This window comes from Sceloporus occidentalis, unplaced genomic scaffold (genome assembly GCF_023333645.1).
Source record: "Sceloporus occidentalis isolate IW3139 unplaced genomic scaffold, rSceOcc1.0.p SCAF_105, whole genome shotgun sequence".
Lineage (NCBI taxonomy): Eukaryota > Metazoa > Chordata > Lepidosauria > Squamata > Phrynosomatidae > Sceloporus > Sceloporus occidentalis.
This window is the reverse complement of record NW_028317085.1, coordinates 1,918,500-1,939,562: the sequence shown is the minus strand read 5'-3', so window position 1 is coordinate 1,939,562 and position 21,063 is coordinate 1,918,500. Positions and strand designations below refer to the sequence as shown.

Here is a 21,063-nt window from a genome sequence, read left to right as displayed (position 1 = left end):
CAGGTAGGCTTTACAAAATCTGAAAATATGTTTCTATTGTCAACTGGAAATCATTAGAAGAACAAACTTCTTGTGAAAGTGGCACTTCTTTTTAAAGAACAATTAGTTCCAGTGATATCACCACAAAATCGCTGCAGCCACGATATGTAAGCTATCCAATGAGATCTCTATGAATGTTGTGCTGGGAACAGTTTAAACAAAGTACATTTTGCCCTTTATATATCTAAGTGGGTTATTACTAGACTCATGCATTCGTATTCGGGCAAACGTGAAAACGAACATGAAGGGTGCGTTTTCGTTGTTCAGCCCAAATACCGAAGAACCGAACCGAAATCTTCATGTTCCTCTTCGTTAATATCTCCTAACTAATCTTCCTGGTCCCTTCCCCCCTCTAGCCTACCTCATCTACGCATAAAAAAACGAGGAATCATAGTTAAACAAACATATGGTAATTTTTTTTTTTTTTTAAGTACAGTCTTTAGTAAAAACCATCGGTCCTGAAGGGGTTAATATATAAGTGATTTTTGCCCTAGTCTACTTTTTAGATCACTCGAGAGGCGTTAAGAGTTGCATATCATAAGGCAAATAACACAGAATGATTTCTGAAGTCCCGTGTTATTCAGTGTTATTAATTTTTTAGCTTCCTAATGTCAACATGAAATAATATCTGCTATGCCAACATTGTACAGCGCTGTGTAATATGATGGCGCTATAAAAATCAATAAATAATGACAACATTGCCTTAAAAGGCTTCAACTTCAAGATTTTTATGGCAAATGTTTATATAGCAATATTGACTTCATGGATTTTATTATTATTTGTGTGTTGTGGTCTTGAGATGTTGAGTAGTGTCTGCTGCATTATCCAATTATAAACGCATCTGCTTCTAATTTATATTTTCTATGCTGATGATTAGTACTGCCACATCTGTTATACTCTTATCTTTGTTGTGTTGTCACTAGCATCTGCCCTTATGGATACATAGTATATTCATTAATGAAACTATTTCAGAATATTTAAAACAATTTCTATTGTAAAGGAGGACTGATATGTATTGCACCAACTTAGGTAAGCATGTCATCTAATAAATGTCAGCGTGACACTGTTTTCTCCTAAGGGATATCAGTCAGACAGTTTGAAGGACTGATGTGAAATTGTTGTAAAAAAAGAGCAGTCGTATATAGTAATCCTGGTAGCCTGCGGTTGTATTGAGCATTTCATAATGATTACAGAGTACCAATCCCAGTGCCTTTTTTTTAATTGAGCATAAGGACTTTACAGTCCCCACATTAAGTGAAACAATCAACTCACTTGCGCATGAATGCCAGACCTAACAGCGTGAAGAATGCTTCCTGAAGCTTATTTTATTCACCTGGGTTCACATGCAGTCTATTACTCACTAAGATAACTACGAGGCAGGGCCGGCCCAAGGCAATATGCCGCCTGGGGCGAATTTTAAAATGCCGCCCCCCCCTTATCTACCCTTCCTCTCCCTCCGTCCCTGCCCCCCCCTTGTACTTACCTTTCAGCAGTCCTGCGGCGAGTCTCCCTGTTCGGTCTCGGTGCCGGCTTGTAATGCTGAGCGCCGGAAATCTTCCGGCACTCAGCATTACAAGCCGGCACCGAGACCGAACAGGAAGACTCGCCGCAGAGGAGGAAGAGAGGGGCGCCGAGCGGGTACTGACAGCTTGGTAAGTGAAAACCACTCGGCGCCCCTTTCTCTCTCTTTCGCTTTAAAAAAAAAAAAAAATAAAAAAAAAAAGGGCTTGGGGCGGCAAAGTGCCACCCCTTCAAAAGTGCCGCCTGGAGCGGTTGCCCCGCTCGGCTCCATTGTCGGGCCGGCCCTGCTACGAGGCCTATAAAAAACCTGCTTCAATCTACCGTAGTTGTCCTAGTATTATGTAGGATTACCTAGCATAATCTTTGTAGCGGAGGCATTTGTGTATTGCCATTGACCTTGATTACTCAAACATTAGCTTTGACCACTGCCTTCCCCGGTGTTTTGTGTTGTAGTATGATATACTCTGCGTGTCTCCAGTTTCCTGACCTCAATAAGAAACCTGAAATAATTTCCCACCTACTTCCACCATGAAGGTTCCCTTCAGCAGTAATGAGAAGTCGCTACTTTTTCTTGGCTGAGTGAACCTAGTGTCCTTAGAGGTCAACAGGTACTCAAGTGGTTTAGGCGAAGAACTTCAGTAGGGTCATTGTGGGAGTATTCCACTCTGATCCTACTCCGAACTTCTGGTGGACGAACTACTTTTCTAAGTTTTATAGTTGATTTACTTGCTCTAAACTAAAAAAAAACTAAGAAGAAACGAAAAAAATGGTTCTCATGCATGTGCTGTATGGGAAAGCTAAGTGTATTGCGATAATATAAATACAGGTTCCTGTCAATGAACTACAAGGTACTCCAGAATTTTGTAGCGTTTGCCCATCCTGAACTGACTAAGGGTCAACGGCATGAATACAATCACTGAACATTTTCATATGGGTATTCTCTAAACCATTTGCATCCTGGGTGGAAATTCAGTCTTGAAAATAATGTTAAATTAGGTAAATTAGTGCTTCCCTTGAGTTCAGCTCTTTAATCAAGTCCATTTGTCATAATATGACATATTTAAAAAAATATTTATTCACACCAGATCCCCCTGAATGCAAGTAAAATATGTGCCTACATGTCATCTTTTTCTTTGTCTTTTTAGTATTCCAGTATAACACAGGCAGCCAGCAAACTTGTGCCAACAATCGCCATCAGTGCTCCGTTCATGCATTTTGTAGAGACTTTTCATCCGGATTTTGTTGTAGCTGTAATTCTGGCTACTATGGAAATGGAAGACAATGCGTGGCCGAAGGTAAGATCTTTGGAATTACAACATAATTTAGCTGCACTTACACAAAAATAAAATGGACAAAACCTAGGCAACTGTTGGATGTTAAAGAGTCCATTTTGCATGGACTGCAATATATTTCGCTAGATTCAACTTGTGCTCGAATTTTTTAGATATTGTTGGTAAAAATATAGACTTCTGTCTCATTTAACCCTTTCACTGACTGATTCGACAGAAAGACTCATACTTTCTGTACATGTTCAGTAGAGCTTCTGTTAAAATCAATGGGATTGCATGTAGGCTGAAAAAGGTCAGAGTTAAGAAGTGTAATTGGCAACTGCTTCATCCTTTGAATTCATTGAGAACTCTGCTCTCTTGACTAGAATCCGGGTGCTATGAGCATGTTCAAGTATATATATATATATATATATATATATATATATATATATATATATATATATATATATATAAAGTCTCATTTTATTTTATAGCAAACATTCATTTTACTCATTAATGTGCAAATCTGCAATTAAGTATACAGAACATAACACTTTGCATACAGATCTTTGAATTAGTGGCTACAGCTAAGTTCACATCACCTTTAATTTTATATCCGTGTGCCTTCATTGATATCATACATTCAGATGCATGCAGCGCTATGTTAAATTTTAATGGATAAAAAGTGACCATTTTTAATACTTCCTTTATTGAACCCTTTATTGATCCTGTTTGAACTTCTGCATGTTGAATGTGTTTTTCAGGAACCGCTCAGCGTGTGAATGGTAAAGTGAAAGGAAGGATATATGTGGGCAGTAATCCAGATCCAGTATCGTTTGACAATATCGACCTGCACTCCTATGTTGTTGTTAATGATGGACGAGCGTACACAGCTATCAGCACAATTGCTGACTCTCTTGGTTACTCTTTGCTGCCACTTGTGCCAATTGGCGGTGTTATTGGTTGGATGTTTGCACTGCAGCAACCAGGGTACACGAATGGATTCAGCATAACTGGTGAGTGCATTGTATCTTGGGAGAGTTTTATTTACCATGTCCTTATTTTTCCACTCATGTCAGTCTGTGTACTAGACAGCTGTAGAGGGGCAGAAGTCAAGCCATAACGGAGTCAGTGCAGGTCCTCGCATGCATCCTTTGGGGAATCCTTAGAGATTGAGCACTGGTGAAAGTAGAATAAGCTCTGTTAGCCACTTCTGGTTTAGCTGTGGCTCCTGCTCATCCTCTCTTGATTAGCCAACCTGTACCAGTTGTTTGGCTTGAGGCCAGCTTACGTTCACACTGGCTCATCCAACCCTATTGTTATCAGTTTGCCTATAATCATCATAAAGCAACTCGCTCCATTCCTCAAAAGATCCTAATTGTCATCTGATAACACATCTGCATAACACAGCAATGGGGAAAACATTCTGGGGCTGATATTTTAACATAAATCTACTCCTGAAAATGTATGGGTACTCTTCTTACGTTTCCCTACCCAAGGCCAATCTTGTTCTTATGTCCATATTATGTTTCCAATTATTTTTGTTTTATTTCTTTAGGTGGAGAATTTACACGAACCACAGAGGTTACTTTCCTGCAAAGCAGCAAGAAACTAGTAATCAAACAGCAGTTCAATGGCGTTGATGAACACGGCCACCTTACAATCAGTACTGAACTTGACGGCAGTGTGCCTGAAATTCCATCTGGTTCCATAGTTCACATTGAACCTTACACTGAGCTTTACCAAACCGCCAGCAATAGTAAGATCCAGTTTCCATTATTACTAAGAAGTTTCCTAACATTTTAATAATGGCCCATGTGGAAAAGTGCTAGTTGTGTATTTTTATGATGTGTTCACTGTTTATTGCATATAGAGGTAGTTTGGTACCTTGACCATCTTTATTGATATATATCTGTTCTCAAAATCTATTTGTTTTCTCTTAAATACAAAATAGGATAAAACCATAGATTAACATTGGCACCCATGTATTGTGGGGCACAAACAGAACTATAACTCCTCCTGCATCCTCCTCATCATTAGGTGAAATTACACTAGCATAATAAGGGGTTGGTATAGAGATATAGATAGAGACAGTTACAACCTGAGTCTACCTGAATAAGGTGAACAGAGGTTGATTAATATAAAATGAGCTTTTCTGTTTCTATGCATGATTCAAGAATCACAGTTACAAGAGCTCATGCTGAAATGTATACTTCATACAAATTCCAATTACTGTTTTAACCCCTTAATGCATTGTTTACAATGGGTTTAGGGACCGCCCATTGTCCTTAAGGGGTTAATAAATGTTTCCATGTAGTGTATGTTAAACTGCAAATATATGCTGTTTGCATAATTTGCATTGATACTATCTACTTGTCAAAATACATAAGGCTCACTGTACTTGGTGCTTTGTTACCCCTTCTCCCTTTGAGTTAAAAATGTCAGTTCCGTTTAAGTATAACTAAGTGAGCTGACGACCATGCGTTCTGGACTTCCATTCGTTGTTATCACAAAACATTCCTGTCTGCATTACAGAAACATGACACATACAACCCTGAAATGTAAATCTCACAAAAAAAACTATGAGCCTTGAAATCTTTAACCCTTATTTAGGGGGGACCTTCAGTGGACTCGCATGGGCCAGGTGAAATAAATCAACATTTTTTTAAGCACATTATTTTCATTATTTCTTAAACTGTGCCTACAACATATTGCAAATTCAAAGCTTGGGGGACTTACATTAGCTGAAGTCTGAAACTGAGATTTAGGTAAAGTCTGACAGGCAATGTGTTATGTTCTGATTGTTTACGCACGTTAGCCAGATCTCTGTTTTAGTGAAGTGTAGTTTTAATGTAAAGTCATACACAAATAGGTAATACATACACACGGTAAGTCAAATTGGTTAAAACAATACTGTAGCAGATGTGCGTTTAATTTGTCATAATTTATGTAAATATTGAATGCATACTGGTGTTTCTCAGTTTTTGTCTTTTTGTTGTATTTCCAGTTATAACATCTGTATCTACCAGGGAATACACAATAGAGGTGCCAGGTGGGGACTCGGAAACGTTAACCTATCAGTGGAAACAGACCATCTCTTTCCAGGAATGTTCACATAATCCAAATGCCCCAGTTCTTCCTGCCATACAGCAGCTTTCAGTGGACAGAGTATTTGTTCTGTACAATAAAAACGAGCAGATCCTCAGATATGCTTCCAGCAACTCCATCGGATCAATTAGTGGTGAGTCTGCATGCTTCTAATGAAGTTCTTTTCACTTAGCTTTTATGTGTGTTTTAAATCTTTTCCACACAAGAAGCAATGGAATTATTTGAAATTGGCAAATAAATGGTCTACATACACGATACTATTCATCTCTAGATCTTGACTGCTTTCTACTGGAATAGAAATTCTACAAACTTCTAGCCTAGTTTCTCTCATTGTAGTCTTTTAACTCATCATAATCTAATTTCTGTCCCCAGCGCTCTACTGATGTGTTCTTCATCAAATAACATATAGTCAAATGCCATTTTTCATTACACATCTCCCTACAGCCTTTAACACTACCATCTTCTAGATTAAATCCTGTATTTTGAGTTCCTCCTGCAATGTCTCTCTCAAGCCTTTGTCGGAGAACTTCCGAGAACTTCCATACCTTGGGGTTCCGAATTATATAGCTATCTTTATCGAGCGGCTCAAGAGAAATCAGACACACAGACAGGAGTGTATGTGTAATAAGATCTTATTACGGCGCATTATCTATATATATAAATTTATCGCAAAAACATAAAATAATGTCCTATTCCAATCCAGTCACTTTACGTAAAATAGCAATATGTCCCTATAAGGCAACGTGTTTACAGTGTAACAGGAATGGAGCGTGGGCAACAGATACTTGTTACTTCTGCAATATATTTTTACCTAGTTTCAGCTGAAACCGATTTTATTTGGAACACTGTGGTCGTGTATATTTGAGAGACCCAAATGTGGGAAAAAGCTCATCTTATATTTCTTAACATCTTTCTCCTACTGCTTTCTGTTTGAGTAACTCCTGGCTAAATTATGGGGCTTCTGCTCTCCTCATGCTTCATTCCTCTCTTAAAACAAGACATCTCAAAGTCTGAACTATTGGTTTTCCCCCTTTCTTCTCAGTTTTTAGTATTTGACATTTGTGTCACCATCAACAGTTTCACAGTTCATTCAATGACCCAAGTTGCAAGAGCTTTATGCTTGACTCTACTAGCCACGTTCTTGTGTTGAACACCTCATACGTTTTTGCTTTCCTTGTTAAGTCTCCACATTACTGCAGCTCCCTTCTATCTGCACTATCCTTCTTCTGTCTTTCACCTCTCCAGTCTGAATATTTCTACCAGAGTCTACCTAACTCATCTCTTCATCTGCTGTTCCACTGTGTCGGTCACATCAGACCTTGTAAAACATTAATTTCAGACATATCATCTGTTTTGGATATGCTATAGCATTTGGAAACCTTTGGAAATCAGTTTAACCATCCATCAAAAGACTTCTTAGACAACATTCAAGAGCTAGTGGTAAAGAAGCCTTCCATCTTCTTTTTATTTATTTTCTGCTTCCCAAATCACTGGAAAATTTAGACTCATGATCGATCTGAATGATTTTAGTGGACCCCAGTTCAACTCTGAAGTCTACACTGAAGGTGTTAGCCCAAGAGGTTTTTTGGCCTCCCTGGACCACCACTGTGCCTTTTTTTTTAAGACAACCTAAAATATATTCATAAAAAAATATGTTGATTTCACATGCAGAAATGTGCATCTTCAAAGAAAAAAGATAGGTCAAGATAGTTAGAAAATAGTATAAAACTGTTTTTGTGTGCAGCTAAACTTGAACTTTATACAAGGAAAACAAATAATTGTTCAGAACATTCTGTTTCCTTTGGCCGGACGATACATTTACACATTCATGTGTTTGTAATTCTATGACAAGGGTGGTGTAACTCTTTTTGGTGCCTAATCCTTGTTTAGGAGGGCTAGTATGACCTTTACCCTCATCTGGATGACCATTTTTTCCAGATTGATTGACATAAGAATGGACTTTGTGTCCCAAATATTAGTCTCTTGAAAGTATGTGTTCTCGTAAAGTATCAACTTTGTGTTAAACAGGTTACACATTTTTAAAAACTTTTGTGAGTTTCCTTATTATCTGTACTTTTCTAGTGCCACAGGAGCTGTGCAATCTTCTGTCAGTATAAATATTCTGAACTACATCATTCTATACTTTTAGTAGATTTAATACATAAATGCATATTTAGTGGACTTATTATCTTTATTATTTATGCACTTATGGGCTACACACCAAACTATAACGCAACTGATAAAATCAGTTATAGATCACTGTCATACAGATATGCAGGTGCGGGCCACATTTAACAATAAGATCTGGTACTAGAACAACCAGCATAAAAATAACTCAAAAGACCACATTTCAGTTATGTAAAAAGTCAGTACACCAAAACCAGGTCTTTTTTGTGTAGCCGGGAGTAAAAAATTATAAAATATGACAGTAAGCCTGATTCTCCATAGACTTTTTAGAAGTCCATAAACCGTCCATTCTCTTTAAGAAATCAGCCAAAGAAATCAAACTTCTATGCTGTACCACTAATACATATTATGGTTGACCTCCTAATTGTTAAAATTCTAAATGATATATGACCCATACAACTGAACAAAAAGTAAACAAAATTTGTAAAACATGAGTGTTTAAAGGGCTGTATTTAATTTTGATGGGGTCCTGGGCAATCCTCTGTTGTTTGCCCTCATACATATTGTATAGTTAGTGTATTTGGATGCACACCATTCCTATATGACCACACATTGTTGGTTTAGTTATAAGTTGTCACCTTAAGGAGACACTTTGACAAAGATTAATTAAATGTCGAAGTTACAGATGTTAACTGAGATCATCCAAATAGACATATTATTGCTGACAATAGCACTTGTCTTATTATCACTGACAACGGCAACTCAGGAATGTATCAAGCACCTTAGGAAACAACTATAATGCCCTCATGGGGCAACACCCAAAGCAGGCACACGGAGCACTTCCATTCCGTAGCCAGGGCAAATTTGGCAGGCACACGCGCTCAACTGTTTTTTTTGTGGCAGGGGAATGGGCACTCTACTTTATTGTTGACAATAATGTGTTTCCTCCTCAGAGGGCTCAGAGGAATCAAATCGGAACCCATGTTATATTGGTACTCATGGCTGCGATACGAATGCCTTGTGTCGTCCAGGCCAAGGAAATCAGTTTACATGTGAATGTTCCCCTGGCTTCCGTGGAGATGGAAGAGCATGTTACGGTAAATATAGTTTATTAAGCATGCAACGGAAATGTTTGTCATATGTAATTTCTTTCTTTCCAAACTAGAAGAAAATATGTGAGATTTTTTTAAAAAGCGGTAAAAGGCTTATTCACTAAACTGGGAGTTATGGGGACAGTTAAAGCAATTTATAATGCCACTTAACCACTTGATATGACTTAATTTCCCTTATCACAGAAGAAACTTAAGCCATAGCAAACATTTTTGGCAGCTCTCACAATTCATGCTTAATTGAATAAATCAGAGAGCAATGTGTTTCACTCGATGAAAAAAGGTTACATTTACTTGGCGCTTTATGTTGCTTTTTGTACTGTTGCAAAAGTCGGTTTACCTGGTTTTGTTACTGTGATTATACAACAATGGAGAGGAGGTAAACGAGACAGACTTCAAATATGAAAGCATACCTGATATCAGATTTTTGTCGAGTTGCAGTGTAGTCTGTGGAAAATTGACTCCAATATGCATTAAACTAAAGAATTTTGGGATACTCCTGTCAAACAGGAATGTCTACCTGGGTATCAGGGTAAGAAGAAGGAGGCTTCCTGCGTCTTGCAGGATTGACCTTCTAAGTGAAGTGAAAATAAGTACAGTCACTTAATATTATAGTCCACTTTAATAGAGACAAGTGGTGGGAGGATGGTTGCTAGATTGCGCAATTCTTCTCTAGGAGAGGGGTTGCTGCAGCATCTTTCTGCAGTGAAATAAAAGCCCCAATCTCTGCCTGTGAACAGGGAGCAGTGCATGGAAACCCACAGCTTAATGTAATTTGCTAGTGTCCATAGTAACCTAAAATAAAGGTTCCTGCATGGTGGCAGTATGCCGGACCAACTGTCTGATCCCTGCTTACATTGTTTTATAACTTGTCTTTAAAACAAATCCGTGGCTATAAATATTACATGTCTTATTTATTAATACTTTCATTTATTTTTTCTTAAATATAATACATGTTCCCTGTGTAGTGGTGGTAGTATGTAGCAGTAGTATGGTAATGGCATGAGGTGTAACGTACCCCCCAACATCACTGGAAGCCAAAGGGGAACACGGGGGCAATAGGGGTAGAACATTGGTTTCCATCCACCTCACAACCTATGAAAGCAGTGCTCTAGCAAATATGCATCAGTAGTGCAATTTTATATAGACTCTCCTCTATTAATGGTTCCTAGACGTTGATGAATGCCAGGAACAGCCAAACATTTGTGGAAGCAACTCTTTGTGTAACAATCACCCTGGGACATTTCGATGCGAATGCATTGATGGATACCAGTTTTTAGCAGACGGCAAGACATGTGCAGGTACGTATACTCTGCTTTCTATAGTGGTCATTCATCAGAAATGTTGGTGCCTAGTGCAAACTTCTGTTACTGGTATACCTTTCACCTTCTTGTTTAACATCCTAACTATTTTATTTACCACTTTGTTGTTCTTTTGATCTTTTCATTTCCATTGGCTCCCCTTTGTTCTTCCTGTCTTCCATATCTATTTGTTTGTATTATCCAAAGGTTATCTTGCAAAAAAAAAACTTTTTAAAACGTTTGCCATGTGTTCATCTCTTGGTTTTGTAAAGGCTTTGGTAAAATGTCAGTATGTTCAGTATGTTCTAGGATGCACTATTGTATAAACAGTGAGTACTGTAGATTAAATTATTGCAACACAACACTGTTTATGTCGTAATGTAAAAAGCATGTGTGTAAATCCCAAAAGACCTTGCATTATAATTGAAATATTTATTGTTGGCAAGTCAGAGATTTTAAACCCCTGGGATGTTACTTACAACGTTATGATGTGATTATATTTAAACTCATATCTTCACAATTATATACAGCACATAATACATATTAATGACATTGTCATGATTAAAGGGTGATGGTATTCAACCAATTCCAACCGATTCCATTCCAGAGTTGGATCACTTACACTAGTCATCTTAGCCTGACACATGATTACATTTTCAGGTATACTCTGTGCTAAAAAGCTTCCACGTTCTAGTTTCATAATCATCATATTCATTGTAAAGTTTAATTGTAAACATAGAAGGACCTTTCCTTTTTAAAGTATTGCTGTAGCTCAGAGCATCACGGTTGATGCCAATTTAAGCACCCTCAATGCCTACTAATGTGGCTGACATCAACATGAAGTTAATTGGATCAACTCAGGAAATATTATTTTGTGGGTCAGAGGGGTAATCCAATATGTATTTAACTTTCAGTCCTGGCCGGTCATAATCAGTATGCCCAATAACGTTCCATCCAACACATGTTGACCAGTAAGGCTTGCATAGAATACTTATTAAAGAAAAAACATAGTGTTGTAAATAGTATCTTGAGTCTTTGTTATGTTTGTAGATTTGCTGCTGAGTGACACACAGAAACATAATTTCTGATACTGAAAGCAAATATGCCCATCACTACCCAGCCTCAACAAATCCGCCATTATAGTGTAATAATCCATTAACAGACACAAATCCTCTGAATAAATATACAGTCGGTTGTTGATTTAAGGATGAAAAAAAAAATAATAATGATAAATAAATAATAAATAAATTCTATTTAATATTGGTAGTTTTTATGAAGGGCCAATACATTATGAGGGAATCACATGGCATGGTTGACCATCATAATGCATAGAATAAGAGATGCGTCACCTACATTTTACTGGTCCCAAATGACTAGCATCTCTCAACTGGTTGATTTAGTACATAAGCCACACTTTGTTATAGGATAAGCAGATATAAAGTGTAAAAATGAACTGTTAACTGTGTCATATTTACTTTACCAGCTGTGGACCTTCCTACAAACCACTGCTTAACTGGAACACACAACTGTGATATACCAGAGCGTGCACGCTGCATATACACAGGTGGCTCCTCATACATCTGTGCCTGCTTGTCAGGATTTTCTGGAGATGGACGGTCTTGTGAAGGTATGTGCTGGAATCTTCTCCTTAGTTCATCTCTATGACGTGTATCAAAATGACTTTGTAAGAAGATAAAATCCTAAGAAAAGTGCTTTTTTTGCAAACAGGGTTATGAAACGAGTTATTTCCTAAAGAATTACTTGCTGGTACATTGCTACAGCATAATAAATATCACCTCATTAAAGAAACATTAATGTTAACTTTTTAACATGCTTTTCCATATGTTAAGTTTAAAGGCAGCCATTGTGCTGAATTGTATGCCAGTTGGGTTTAGTCTGCCAGGAGGGAAAGAATTTGGAGTGGCTTCAATGCGTCCACACATGCACCCAACTTTTTGTAACCCTGCACGGCCATGACAGTAAACCAGATTTGTTTATGGGGAAAGAAGGGCGTCAGTGAGGCATTACTGTCCTTTCAACGATGTATGATGGAGGATCAGGGATCAGTTTAACCCAGGTTAGCTGGGCCTCAAAAGGCAGCTTTTGGAAGCAAAAATGGGGCATGACTTCATACCCACTTGAGTTTCCCAGCATGGGGGCCTTGAAAGTTTGTAAGCATGCCGCTTGTTCACTGAGGGATAATAAGTGTCGAGGCTTTGGAGTTTAAAGATGCAAAGTCATCAAGCTCCTTACATTTCATATTCATATTAAACCAGAATCAGAATAACAAACACTAATGTTAACAGGAAACATTTTATAATTTCAAAAACACTTTATTTATGTTGCAGATATTGATGAATGCCAGACCAGCCACTGCCATTCAGATGCTGTGTGCCATAATACTCCAGGATCTTTTGCATGTGTTTGTAAACCGGGGTACCATGGAAGTGGAGGAGAGTGCTTTCCTGGAGGTATGCTGTGAATATAATCCTCATTTGTCATAGAGAATAAATATTTGTGTAATTACGTTTGTTTACAATGGTTACTCCGTCATTTACCCATCCCCCCCCTTTCCAATGTACTGTGGAATGTACAATCCATCTGTAACAAATTAAATATGGCTCATGGTGTGCACGTATGCACTACTACTACTAGTACGATATAAAGAGGAGGGGGTGTACTAATACTGGGGAAAGACTGAAGGAGTTTTAATGTAATTTTTATGGATTGTAATCTTTAAAACTAAGTGAAAAATATAAATTTTCATATGTAAAGAAAGATACGAAAGGAATATAAAATTGTGGATCTACTTAGTCTTGATACCCACATATACAATATATTTAAATGACACATAAGCATTAGGTGCTGTTTCAGTTAGGTAACACGTTAATGGCACTCACTAATATGTCCAAGAGATCTCCGGGCAGGCCCAAGTTATATTAGCCGGTCAGCATGCAGGAAAAAATGTCTGATCCCTCCAGAGCATTCAGCGATCAGAATTTGCGACATCGAAACATCTAAACACTGAAGGGTTAAACATGTAAAATAATACATAAACCCTTTAAAGGGACGGTTTAGTGTCCACTATAAAAGATTGCATATGAAAGTACCGTGTAAGTACTTTAATATGCATTCTTCCAAAACAAAAATGAAGGGGCAAATGCATATTGCAAGATGGACCACACAAAACTTTATTACATTAAAGTCTATTTGATCACTGGAGTGTCCCTTTAAGAAGCTGTTTTAGTTTCTGTGGCAACACCCTATCAGTGCCTGCTCCTGGGCCACATGACAATTATGTGTTGTCTCTTTAAGTCAAATTGTTATGTTACCAACTGCTTGTTATGTCCTGTCTACCCATTGTACAGCTCTATGGAATTTGATGCGCTATATAAAACAATAAATAATAATAATAATGTGCTTGTGGCATAGATTGTGAATGGGGCAAATTTTTTTGAGTCATTATATCTGGGAAGGGTTTCCTTTTCCCAGTGTAATAGAAATGCAATGTATAATAAACCAATGCAGAAGTGGTAAAATAGCTACTGGAAAAACAGGGAAATCATAATGTGTCCTTTCATGACATACAGGCCTTATCGTTCTGAGTTTCACTTCCCAAATGTGATATGATCATTGGAATGACATATCACATAGATAATACCGACTATTTTTGGTGCTCGGTAGTGTATTTTCGAAAGAGATAAAAAAAACATCTTCTAGAGTCATAATTTAAGGATTACTTCCTCAGGACTGATTCACAAGAAAGGAACATAGATTCTCTGTATTTTTCATGACTTTACTAATGCAGAACTATGAACATGGCATATCACTTGCTCATGTTCAGCAGGGCTGGCACTAGGTTTTCCAGCTCCATAGGTGAACTATGTATCCAGTGGTCCATCTGCCATATCCTTGCTTGTTAATAAATATAGGAGACAACCACATGGCCGTGCTCTCTAGAGTCTCCTTCATTTTTAGACCTGGTTGTAACAGTAACTGATTTTGTAATAATACCAGTATTCTGCTAATTGGTTTTCAGTCCCTGTACTTGTTACACAAAGAGCTATCCATCTAGGCCAGCTTTTACTTTTCTTGGAAGAAGCATTGTGCTTGGCCCAGCTTTGTCATTTTTGTCACCATAACATTATTTTTGGTGACCTAGAATTAATTCTGATGATATTTCTAGAATGAATTCAAATTTAATATAATAATTGGCCATGAATACTCTCTGGACCAGTCCACTCTACTTTGGTACTCAATAAATTGGTGTTAGAGAAGGGCACACATATACATTACAAACCGTTTTAGGCATATTTACAGCATACTGTCGGCAAAGTATACCATTTACTGTGCAATAGTAAAATATATTTATTCTCATGCCAATGCCCTTTCTTCAAAAACACTTAAAAGATACCGCTCTGTATAGACATTTTCTTTGGTGTTGCGGAAACATGATTTTTTTTTCTCTATACAGAGGAAATCATTATGCATGAGTTAAAATGTATTACCCGATTTATTGCCAGAAACCTTTAACCTCTGAATATTTGAGTTCTGGCCAGCTGTACTGTTCAAGATTCTGAATCAGTTTACATTGTGGGGTATTTCTGCTTCATTGCTGCTTGTGAAAGCACACTTGCAGATTAATATCCTGAAAGGCTAAATGAATACATCTAACAAAAAGAATGCTTTAATAGTAAAAGTTCCATTAAACTAATTCGACAATACAAATCCCATATTTTAAATATACGACAAAAGAAAGTAAGAAGTAAGTCCCTCAAAAAATCAATGCTTAGACGCTAAGTTATTAATGATTGAGAAAGCAGTTGGAGTGAATGAAAGATGATGGATCCGCTACATCCCAGGCACTTCCCTTACAAAAAATTACTGCAGTTTTTCTGAAGTAATACTGCAGTTTTTTGGACATGAAAAAACTGCAATACTGCACTTTTACTGGAGTATTACTGCACATTTACTGCAGTTTTACTGCATTTGTACTTCACTGTACTGCAGTTTTACTGCATATTTACTGCACTTTTTTTTTATATAGCAAACCTACAGTTGTACTTCAATGTACTGCAGCTTTATTGCATTTGTACTTCCGTACAAAAATAACTGCAGTACAGTGAAGTACAAATGCAGTAAAACTGCAGTAAATGTGCAGTAAAATGTCCAAAAAACTGCAGTAATTTTTTTGTAAGGGATGTATAGGCAGGAACAACTGGTGCTTCTTTACCTCCTGTAAACAACAGCCAGTTGTCATGTCATTAAAAATGTTATTGATACCTGAACTCAAAAAAAATAAGCATATACATAACTCTAATATAAAGTTTATACAGCTTATCCGCTTAAGGGCTTAAATAGAAATGTTTAAAATACGGGATTTAAGGACAAATCATGGACTGGAACTTATTACAGTAGTCAACATGTCTAATTATAGCGCTTTCTTCTATACAGTAACCAGCATAAATCATTGTTGCACAACCGGTTGCCTGTGGGCCAGATGTTGCCCTCAAAAGATTTTTTGTTCTGCTCCCACCTACCCCATTGCATTAAAAGCATATGATGTCCGTTGTATTACCCTATTAATGTAATCATTTCTACCCCAAAGCTATGCTTCCCGTTGCATTAAAAGCACTCACGGTCCATTGATTTACACTATTAGTGTGCTTCCGAATTCTATGTGGCTATAGGCATTAAAAAGTTGGATTTTGTTAACATCACAGCAGTTGTTGAAAACTGATAATTTGAATGTTTATATAAGTATCTGTAAACTGGCTGGAGGCACATGGAGCTCGCTCTCTGTTTTACAAGACAACTAGCGAGGAACTTCCTGCCTTGGAGGAGAAGGAGACCGTGAGAGATACTATGGGTGTTTGAAGGAGGGTTGCCAGATGGCGTTGGTTAGAATATTGGAAATACATTTCAGATAGCTTAGGATTTTAAGAAGCTGTGGCCATACTATTATTTCCTGGACAGAATCTCAACTCAGACTGTACAGTCAAGTCTAAAGCAAAGCTTATTTTCCTTTTTTTGTTTCTGGATAAAAAAATACTGAGCTGGACAGAAGAATCAAGTACTGCAAAGTTTAGTTCAAAACACAAATGATGGCAGTGCTATATCTATGTTTATGTTATATTTATGTGAGGAGCTGCTCATGGCCTGTCCTTGGACAGTACCCAACAACCTCCCAGGACCAGGGTCTCCACACTAGGCACAGACCTTCTTGGTGTAATGGGTTGTTTAGATGGGATAAATGAGGTCTCTGAAACAGACTCATGGAGCAGTGGTGCACCACAGAGCCCATTCGCTAAATAATGTAACAGAGGGGCTTCAGCTTTCCAGACCTGAGACTCTAGCCCTAGACAGAATATGACATTGGCTGATGTCTGTATTCATTAACTGGGAGGTTGCAGGAGAGTTAAATATTTCAATTCCCTGAAGGAATCCAACAGAGCCATGTGACGTACGTGACGTACGTCACATGACCCTGCTGTGCGTCTGCTTCCCCTGTGCAGATCTGCGGAAGTCTGCGAGCGGCGCGTGCATCATCGGTTCAGGTAAGGGGGTGAGGGAGGCTGTATGGTGTATGTGAGATTGAATGAAAGAGTGAATTAATGAGTATCTGTGAAGAAGTGAGTGAATGAATGTGTGTGAATGAGTATATGTAAATCAGTATCTGAATAAGGGAATTAATGAGTATCTGAATGAGGGAATTAATGAGTATCTGAATGAGGGAATTAATGAGTATCAATGTATGAATGACTATCTGAATCAGTGAATGATTATCTGTGAATTAGTGAATAAATATTTGTGAACAAGTGAATGAATATGTGTGTGTGATACCATGGATGTGTAAGGGGGGGCAAAGATGCCACAGGCAGGCTGTTATGGTGGCAAAGTTGCCACAGGCAGGCTGTTTTGGTGGCAAAGTTGCCACAGGCAGGCTGTGTGGCAGAGCCTGTCCTAGTGTGTGTGCGTGTGTTTGGGTGTTGGCGTGGCAGAGCCTGTCCTGGTGTGTGTACGAACACAGAAAAGAACCCCAGCACTCCAATCAGCTTCCGATCCTTAGGTTACTTAACTCAAAGAAAGCAAAACAAAAAAGCAACATTCCGGCCAAACAGGGTCTTTGTCAAGCTCAAACGGCCCTGTTTGGCCGAAACGTTTATATTTTTGTTATGCTTTCTGTTTTTATTTTGCCCCTTTTCCTGCTAGCTCCCAGCTTCCTGGGAGTTGAGTGCTGAAACATTTCTTCTTTCTTTAACTGTCCTGGTGTGTGTGTGTTTGGATGTCGGTGTGGCAGAGTCTGTCCTGGTGTGTGTGTTTGGATGTCGGTGTGGCAGAGCCTGTTCTGGTGTGTGTTTGGGTGTCGGTGTGGCAGAGCCTGTCCTGGTGTGTGTGTCTGGGCGTCGGTGTGGGAAAAGCCTGTCCTGGTGTGTGTGTTTGGTTATCTGTTTCCTTAATTTACAGTGGGAACTATTTCATTTTAACTTATCCAGAGATAAAATGCCCTCCTGAATTTGTAGTGACTTCAGGGGACAAAACATTCAAGGCCGTAAAATCACCCTGAAATAGTGGAAAATATAAGGTATTGTGTTATTTACTCTATAATATTTATTTCAAGGATTAGTCGCACTAAATTGTGGCTTCAGGTTTCCCGTGTTGAATGACCAAGTATTATGTATATGTATGTACATATATGTTTTTTCATAAAAATGGGCTGCTCAGTCTGAAATGCCCGGGCCTATTTTTTGTCCCAGTACGGGCCTGATGATAGATGTATAATATATGGTGATTTCTTGATTTCTCACCATATAAAGTATTTGTCTTCATAATGCATAATATTATTAATATTGAGTATTTGAAAATTCGAGCCTTTGTGCGAATTCCCAGTTTAGTGATTACCCCCGGAAGCTAGGACACCCCAGCCTGAAAATGACACCGAGAAAAAGACGTTTTAAACGAAGTGCAATAGAATTCTGCTGTCACTGACAGCATTATTCTTTGACATTGTTGTGAATTGACTTGATTACTTAAGTCATTGCCCTGCAACATCAAACTCTCTTTGCTTTTTCTCATCAAAATAAAACATATTAAATATTTTTAAGGTGGTCTGCAATATATATATGTGTAACATAAAGCTTAGAGTATTAGGAGTAGAGTTTTCTTTCGATTAGAGCTGTAGTAATATTTATGCTGCCATATGCTATAGTGTATATACTGAAAAAAAACATGAATAGAACATAGCAAAGCAGATTGCAACAAAGCTATCCCACATTTGTAGTTTTTTTCTTTTTAAGAACAAAACAGATGTCTGAGGTTTAGTATTTTTACTCACACTAGTGGGTGTCTTTTCTAAACATTAAGTTACAATTGGTTCCACGATAATGATTTGTATTATTGAATAAAAATTTTTTTTTCTTATAGGACTTATTAGGTAGAGCCCATTTAAAGGAATAGTACCATCAAAAGTGAAATTTGTGTTATTTGGCTTTTTTTATTTTTTGTTTTGTATTTTTATACAGTCTGCTTCCTAAAATACTTTTTTGCATATGAAGGGCCAACACTGGCAGGATTCCGCAGCAATAAAAGACCCTGTATAATGCATAATAGTGAAGTCAATGAGTTGTCTGCTGGCAATTCTTCCTTGTGTCTGGGTACCAGAAACCAAATAATGGACATTATTTTAAGGGTTTCAGACCAGTTGAGCCCATTCTGTGAGTCATGAATTGGTAACCATGGGCAGATGTTAGGGACAAAACCAAGACCAGAGACACCGGATATTTTAGAGAGGAGCAGTGGAGAAGAACCTGCCATGTGTGTATGGTACTACAAATGTGCCCTTAATGTAAATCTACACATTTGTAAACCTCCCCATATCCAATGGTTGCCTGGTTTAAACTATGACATATTGTGAACAAGCCACAGCAGTATGTTGGCATCAGGAATGCCTATTCCCAGATCAGGTGGCAAGATGTGGGAAATTGTGCTTGTTATTTTCTAAGCCACATGCATCAGAATTCCTCTTGGCTGTTGCATAAACACAATTGTTTATAACATCACGATTAGTGAACAATGTCCTCCAGCCCCCTATTCAAACAAGAAGGGTTGTATATTTCTCTGTTATCATCGTTCCTTTCAAAAACCATATGTCCCTTTAACATTTTGCTTTACTTTATGTTGTAATTAGTGTGTTTTAATTCCATAGTTACATTCAACTCAAGTAAAATTGTATATGACAAATATCATATTTATACTGGAAAGCTAAGAGTTTTCATGATTGATTATTCTTGTGGCAAAAATGGGAAAACCTAGCACAACAGGGATTTCTCTGTCTTTACCTTACCCAGAAATACATGGAAAAGCAAAAGTGGTACGTAATTTATTGTGGGCATCACCTAACCAACATATTAGAAGATTTGCTTTGTTGGTATACTCAAGGAAAATTAATCCCAAAAAGTGGGCATTTTGGTTAACCACATTTCAACACAGAATATCACAATATTTTGTGTGTCATGGGTTAGAAAGTTTTATCATTCCTAATATAGTTATTAACAACTGTCTCTATTTATGGTTATTTACAGGGTCAGAGAAGACTAAATGCCAGCTCCATCAAGAAAGTGTCCTAGGCTCTGTCTCTCCAAGGGGTCCTCGGCCAGTGGGACTGTTTGTTCCACAATGTGATGAAAATGGCAATTTCAGCCCAAGACAGTGTCATGTTAGCAGTGGATATTGCTGGTGTGTGGATAGAGATGGCAATGAACTAAATGGAACCAGAACAGGCCCTGGAGTTATCCCACCATGTAAGATGACAAATTACAGAGGTCTTATCTTTGGGGTTACTTAACTAGTAGTTTGTGGAAATGGCTTTTTCCTAAGGAGGAATCACATTTATTCAAGGAAATTCCAGCTCTACGGGTAATTTCTTTATACTTTTCAGGTGGGGCACCTATATAATTTATGCACAGTGGTGACTTGTACACGCAATACCGCTAAACATCCAGAAAGTTATTTCACCTGTTTTTGTTACAGGAAGTATGAGTAATTGCTTCCTTAATGTATTTTGTAGGGCTGTTGAAGAATAGAAACTGTTCTCTATATACTGTACATGATGAGATTTCAATCTGTGCTCAGCAGTTTAGCTGAACATTACATTCATTGTGTCCCCACAGGTCTTGACTCAGTTACGCCTCCTCCTCCAGTTGGGCCAACTCCTAGACCAGATGTTGTTCCTTTGCCATCAGGAACACATTTGCTCTTTGCCCAAAGTGGGAAGATTGAACATGTTCTGCTAGAGGGAAACAACATGAAGAAAACAGATGCCAAAGCTTTACTTCATATCCCAGTGGGTATTTTTTAGCTATAAACAATGATGATGGTTCATCATGGAAATTGAAGCTTAACAACCGATATGGAGTAAAAATGCATGCATTAAAAAATGTGTTTAAGAAAGAAGTATGTTTAATATTAATAGCATCATTTTCACCATCATTCCTGTGCAGAATCATTGTTAGTTCAGATAATGTATACTGTACATGTTAATATTTCCCTTCATGTTTTTGGAATTTAATATATACCTCCTATACTGCTTTA

General features: G+C 37.8%; 1 protein-coding gene across 1 annotated transcript in view; it reads left to right on the top strand.

Annotated features, from left to right (window-relative positions):
* Positions 1–21,063, top strand: part of LOC149283389 (nidogen-1-like) — a 40,894-nt gene that overhangs the window by 14,757 nt on the left and 5,074 nt on the right. Inside the window, exons 5-14 of the mRNA XM_089497618.1 lie at positions 2,706–2,855; positions 3,593–3,844; positions 4,387–4,587; positions 5,836–6,069; positions 9,017–9,160; positions 10,345–10,473; positions 11,957–12,100; positions 12,822–12,944; positions 20,055–20,273; positions 20,643–20,815. Of these exons, the coding sequence (XP_089353744.1) occupies positions 2,706–2,855; positions 3,593–3,844; positions 4,387–4,587; positions 5,836–6,069; positions 9,017–9,160; positions 10,345–10,473; positions 11,957–12,100; positions 12,822–12,944; positions 20,055–20,273; positions 20,643–20,815 (1,769 nt within the window). The remainder of the gene's footprint in view (positions 1–2,705; positions 2,856–3,592; positions 3,845–4,386; positions 4,588–5,835; positions 6,070–9,016; positions 9,161–10,344; positions 10,474–11,956; positions 12,101–12,821; positions 12,945–20,054; positions 20,274–20,642; positions 20,816–21,063) is intronic.